The sequence below is a fragment of the Equus asinus genome, chromosome 10, assembly GCF_041296235.1.
Source record: "Equus asinus isolate D_3611 breed Donkey chromosome 10, EquAss-T2T_v2, whole genome shotgun sequence".
Classification (NCBI taxonomy): domain Eukaryota; kingdom Metazoa; phylum Chordata; class Mammalia; order Perissodactyla; family Equidae; genus Equus; species Equus asinus.
In genome coordinates this window covers 22,473,947-22,480,622 of record NC_091799.1, presented here as the reverse complement: position 1 = coordinate 22,480,622, position 6,676 = coordinate 22,473,947, and the positions used below count along the sequence as shown (strand labels likewise).

The window sequence follows — 6,676 nt, the reverse complement described above, 5'->3', positions numbered from 1 at the left end:
ATACTTTTAACCCTCACATTTAGGTCTATGAGTCACTTTGAATTATTTTTTGTGTGTGGTGTCGAGTAAGGGGTCAAGGTTTAATTGTTTTCTGAGTGCATATCCAGTTGCTCCAGCTGAACATGTTGAATGTGTCCCCATTAAATTGCATTGACACTTTGCCAAAAATCAAGTAATTATATAAATAAAGACATATTTCTGGGTTCTCTCTTCTGTTACATTGATCTATTTATGTATTTTTATACAAATACTATACCTTACTAATTATTTTATCTTTATATTAAGTCTTGAAATTTGGTATTGTTTGTCCTACAACTTTGTGATTTTTCTTCAAGATTGTCTTGGCTGTTCTAGGCCATTTTCATTTCCATTTAAATTTTAGAATTGGCTTGTCAGTTTCCAAGGACAATGACTAGGCTCCTTTGCCCAGGCTTGGAGCAAACTAGTTGGAATCAGGTCTACTCTTCTTTTTCAGATATGCAAACATCTAGAAAGTTTCTCTTCAGCTGGTAACTTAGAAACAAAGTCTTTCACCATTGCATGGGTGATCTGATTTATCAATAAAATTCCATGAGCTATAAATATTTATTTGAACAAATTCAGACATTACAAATGCATACAAAGTAGAAATTTTCTCCCTCTTTGTCCCTCCCATGAACTTACTCCAGTGACTATACACTCGTGTATATTAATATAACTTTTAACATAATGAATTCATACTTTTACACTTCATTCCACATACAGATTTTGCTACTTAATGGCTCTTCAAGGAAGTAATAGACATCCATTTTATTCTTTGGACACGCTGTATGCATAGTGTTTCATTCTGTCTAATTAATCATAATTAATTTCTCCATTCTCTAATGATAGGGTTTTAGGTTATTGCCAACTTTTATCTGCTATAAACTAGGATTCACTGAAAAAACATCTCAATATTCAATATACATTTATGACAACATTTCTATAGATGAGACTCCTAACAGTGAAAGTTTTTATAATAAAGTATTAAATTACATATTTTTAAACATATAACTTTAAGGATAGATGGAGGGAAGAAAAGTTCCAACATCTCTGCTGTAGAATGCATAACTTTCATGTTATCACTCTTGGTTCTTATTCTTTCTGGCCATTAACATTTTTTAATCACATGGTAAAAAAAATTAGAGGAAATTCAAAAGAAATAAAATATAATAAACGAAGGAAAGAAAGAGAAGATTATAAAAGTAAAAACTTTATTTCTAAACAAGAAAATGTGTTTTTGAAAGAGAAAAATAAGGAATTATAAAAATCCTCAAAATGAGAAAATTAGCTAAAATATAAGCCTCCTCTTCCCTCTCTCCCTCCACTGTTTCCTCCTTCAAATGATTGCAGAGACATTCAACAGTTATAAATGAAGTGATTGTTTTCAGCAATACACTGAAATGTGAAGGATTTGGGAAGATGTCTTAATAAAAAAGAGAAATTTGTTCAGAAAATATTTGCGGGAAAAAGGACTCATTTAAATAAGTATTTGGGAGTTGAGAAACTGATGAATCTTCATAAGAAAGATGAGGAATACTTAAGAAGAGTGTTATGATTTAAGCAGAGAGAGTGCCAACAGGTGCACCATCATAATGGACGTAAGTACCCACAATAGCTTTGTCTCACATGGTTTAAAAATGCTAACATTGGGGCTGGGCCAGTGATGTAGTGATTATGTTTGTAAACTCTGCTTCAGCAGCTCAGAGCTTGCAGGTTCAGATCCCAGGTGCAAGCCTACACATCGCTCATCAAGCCCATGCTGTAATGGCATCCCACATGCAAAATAGAGGAGGATTGCCACAGATGTTAGCCTGGTGACAATCTTGCTCAAACAAAAATAGGAAGACTGGCAACAGATGTTAGCCCGGGGCCAATCTTCTTCACCAAAGAAAAAAAAAAGCTAACCCCCCAACAGCTTGATTGTTTACCATGAACCAGAAGAAACAAGAATCAAGTGGAGGTGCTGGCTGGTGGCGCAGCAGTTAAGTTCGCACGTTCTACTTCGTTGGCCCAGGGTTTGCTGATTCAGATCCCGGGTGCAGACACGGCACTGCTTGGAGATCCATGCTGTGGTAGGCATCCCACATATAAAGTAGAGGAAGATGGGCACGAATGTTAGTTCAGGGAGAGTCTTCCTCAGCAAAAAGAGGAGGATTGACGGCAGATGTTAGCTCAGAGCTAATGGTCCTCAAAAAAAAAAAAAGAATCAAGTGGAGCAGATTCCACTTGTGGATTTTTCAAGAGGGTGTGGCCTGGGATTTCCTCTTCCCCATAAGCTTCCTCAGGCCCTGTTTCAGGTCCTTATTTCTCAGGCTATAGATAAAAGGGTTTAGCATGGAGGACAAAACTGTGTAGACAATTGTTGCTATGTGGTCCTTGAAAGAATAGGTGGACAGGGGCTGTAAATAGACATAGAAGATGCTTCCATAAAAGAGGGTTACCACAGTGAGGTGAGAACCACAGGTGGAGAAGGCTTTACGTTTCCCAGCAGCTGAGGGAATTTTGAGAACCGCAATGAGGATTAGTACATAAGAGAAAGCAATGAATAGAAAGGGAGTCACCAAAACAACAGATCCTTCTATCATGATCACAATTTCATTGACAAATGTGGAGGAGCAGGATAATTTCATCAGAGGACTGAGGTCACAGAGAAAGTGATGGATAACATTGGAGTCACAGAAGGTGAGATGATTCAGCAAAAGTGTGTGTAGGAGTGAGTGGAAGTGAGGAAATGAGCAAGAGAAGGCCACCAGCAAGACACAGCGGTGGTAGCTCATGGTGGTGACATAGTGGAAGGGATTGCAGATAGCCACATAGCGGTCAAAGGCCATGACTGCCAGAAGGAAGCTGTCAGAGTTTCCCAAAGCATAAATAAAATACATCTGTGTCAGACACCCAGCATAGGAGATGGTCTTCTTTGACAGGAAGTTCACTAGCATCCTGGGGACAACGGTTGTCGTGAAGCAAATGTCAGTGAAAGACAGGCAACTCAAGAAGAAATACATGGGGGTGTGGAGCTGGGGGTCAGAGCAGATGGCCAGGATAATGAGTAGGTTCCCTGTTATGGTGACCATGTATATGACAAGGAAGAGGATAAAGAGTGGCTTCTGGTCCTCAGGCCGGGAGGAGAGTCCCAGGAGGATGAACTCAGAGATACTGAGTTTGGTTTGATTACCTCTTTCCATTGACTTGGGTCTAGTTATATACAAGAAGTTTCATTATTTAACATGCTTCTGTTCCTTAACCCAAATCATGAGAACCCAGCAAGTCTTTGCTTTGTCTATTTGCTCCTAATTAGCTGTTGTGCCAAGACAGCTTGTCGACCTCACGGTCCTTGATGTGGTCCTCCCTTCCCAAATCCATGGGCATCACCAGGACCTGATATTGAAAGCTGGAGGCATAGAATAAGAGTTTTCCTTTAGAAATCATCAGTGGTGGACCTCTCTGATTCAAGTTCATTAGTTCCTATTCTGTAAAAACTCTGTTCACCTGTGGGGGACACAGCAATAAAAATGTGCATTTATGAAGCTCATGTTCTAGTTGGGGAGACAGATTGTCAAGAAACAAAATGCATAATATAATATCAGGTAGGGATAAATTTTGTGAACAAAATAAAGTAATATATAAGGGGTGGAGATGGATAGGGAACAGGGGTGGAGGTATTTCATACAGGGTGGTCACAGGACACACACCCCCATCAAAGAAAATTCAGTTGTGCCACTCTAATTTTGATCTTTGCATTATCTTGGAAAATGATAAGAGTTGGCCAAAATAACCAACAGAGCAAATCTAAGAGGAGTGCTGAACCCAGTTTAATAAAATAATTTTTTTCTCCTCTGGGAACATGATAAGAGATTCATCCTCCTTAACTCATGGCATGCTATAGTCAGTCTGTGCAAGTCACCTCTTTTTTGTAAATTGATTTTCCTTTCTTTAATCCCCTATCCTACATCCTGTTTGTAGAAGATGGGTATGCATTGTTGATTTTTCAATTCCCTCTTTTAAAACTCAGCTCTCATAGTTGTATCCAAAAATATCGATGAGAAACACGTTAAATTTTAAAATATATAGAAATCTGTTTTTTTCAGTCATATTTAGTTACTTAGTGATGAAATCAAAGTGGCTTCCATTTCTTGCTACTACAAAAAACACTGCAATAGAGATCTTGGATCAGCAAAGTGTTTTAAACCAATTTTTTAGACAGCATATTCATCCATACCTTATGAATGGACATATTACACAAAGATTTTCAAACATTTTGAGATGTTGATTGTGTCTGTATTCTTGGTTACCATAAAAATCTCTACAATGATCATACTCATATCATCGAAGTGTTTACAATAATTTCTTTAGAGGCAGCGTATTCGCTCACACAATTTGAATGGGCCTTTTACATTGGAATTTTCAAACATTTTTTAAAACCTTACATTTATATTAATGTATATATTAATTCATTTAACAATTAAATGCTTACATTTTAGTTGTAGGTTACTAAACATCTTTAAACCTCAGTTTCCTCATGTGTAATATTAGACAAAAATAGCTGCATTCTCATGAGGATCTAGTGAGATAATGCACTTAAAATGCTTAGAAGAGAGACAAGCACAATGTAAACACTCAGCGGAAGCTGTTGATCCTCAACAATCCCAGTGTCGTCTTCCCTTATGTGCTGTTCACGGATGTTCTCAAAATCAATTAATTCACGTGCTTCACGTATCATAGCTCTCACTGCCAAATTCTCAGACAAATGTCAGGATTTTGCAAGATTTTATGGAAAGAATATTTGTTTCTGCGTTGAATGATTTGAGGATATCAATAATTGAAGTTAATAATAATCACCAGTATTTATTGAAAATTTATTACATGTCAAGCCTGTGCTAACCACTTCTTTAAATCTTATGATAAGGGATTACGAGACATGTGTTGTTATTAGGAGACTGAGGTTAAGAGGGGTAAGTGGTTTGCTCAAGGTCACTGAGGAAGTGAATAGCAATCAGGAGTTAAACCCCAAGTTGACTGACTCTGAAGCTCATGCTCTCAACTCTTATGCTTCACTTCATGTTTCAGTATATGCATTGTCTATCACAATCATGTACAGGCAATGTCTTCCTCACTGTGATGATTTCCTAAATGAACTACCCTTCTATCCCCTTTAATGACAAGCTTTCTTCCCCTATGTTCAGAATCTATCCTTGTAATTACAAGAGAAGTTGCATAGCTTTCTGAATTGTACAGATGGTAGAATTAGAAATTTTGAATACCCATGTTAACTGACCAAAATCAGGTGGAAAAAAATTGACCATGCATGGCTGGGGTGTATCTGGTGTGTGGAGTTGTCACTGTGCAACAGAGAGTGCCCTGGACTTAAGACAAAAGATGGGGGTTTCATGTGTCCTCCATCACCTGCTCACAAGCCAATTCTTGATGTTTTATGAACAGCAAGTGAGATACCGTGCCAATCACAGATCAATATTCAAAATTGAGTCATTTGTGAAAGAGTTGCCTAGGGATGCAGAATACAAAAAATTAGTGATTTGAGTTAATTAATGAGGTGCTTTAGTTTGTAGACATGAAGATCACCCATGCTGATGACTAGAAAAAAGAAAGGTTTTAGATCTGAGAATCAGGAAAAAGAGTTCTAAAAGCACCAGGTGAGTGAATGAGGCTGGGAATAAAATAGATTTTTTTCTTCCTTTCTACTGATGGGGCTTTGTTTCCACTAAAACATACATCATAGGTGGCCTAGAGGTCAAACTTGATGGACTTAAAACCAAAAGCCAGATGAAAATTTTAGTTGCACCCTATGGCTTCTTAATCCATGAAATATTTGAAACTATAAGGGAGGAAGGAGCAAGTACTAAACTGGGTTGGAGTAGCCAGGCAGGTGGCCAGCTTATGGAAGCTCACCTTCATATCAAGATGCTTTTTTTTGCTTTCCAATTTCTCTAGAAGCTGATGTGCACATCTCCTAATCAGCTCCAAGTCTGCTTCTCAGCCAAACCTCAGCTCTCTCATGTTTCTTCCATGAAATTCTTGGCTGATTAACAAGGAGAGGAACAGGGGAGAAGGGAGGAACTGATACACTGCCCTAAAGGGATAATACATTTCCCTTTACTGGCCTCAACCACGATTTCTTCCCTAACATCTGGTCCCGAGCATGATGCTGTCCTAGCTCTGTATCTCAGAAGGCAGAGATGCCCTGACTCAAGTGGCGAGGACTCTCTTGATTGTGGAAGCCCAGGCAGCTTCTCATGGGTCCGAGCTCTGCTGTACTGACCTCTGGGGTCCTTATTAGGCAGAGAGAATTGTGGTGTCATGACCTCTCAGAGGAGTTTGTCCTGTGATCTCTCTAAGCAGAGAAAGCGGAATGAGAATCACAGTTAGCAGAGCTGACTCCAAGAGGGTAAGGGGACCCCTGAGGCTTCCTGTTTAGAATTTGGAGCTAAGCTCAGAGCTTCTTAACCTCACTGCAACATCTCAATGGCATGCTTCAGTTTCCCCAATTATGGGTTATCAGGGGTGGACAAACATTTATGTGGTTGAATATTTTTATGATTGGGGATTCAGATGCAGATCGAGCTATTTTCTAGAACTGGGCTGGTCATAAGTCAGTATGGGAGGTTGTAGTTTTCAGGGGATTCAGTGGGGTTAGATC

General features: G+C 38.7%; 1 protein-coding gene across 1 annotated transcript; it reads right to left on the bottom strand.

The window, feature by feature from the left end:
- Positions 1-2,258: 2,258 nt before the first annotated feature.
- Positions 2,259-3,206, bottom strand: LOC106830783 (olfactory receptor 1L8-like). Its single transcript, XM_014840590.1, has one exon. The coding sequence runs from the start codon at positions 3,204-3,206 to the stop codon at positions 2,259-2,261; it is 948 nt and encodes a 315-aa protein (XP_014696076.1).
- Between the last annotated feature and the right edge of the window lie 3,470 nt (positions 3,207-6,676).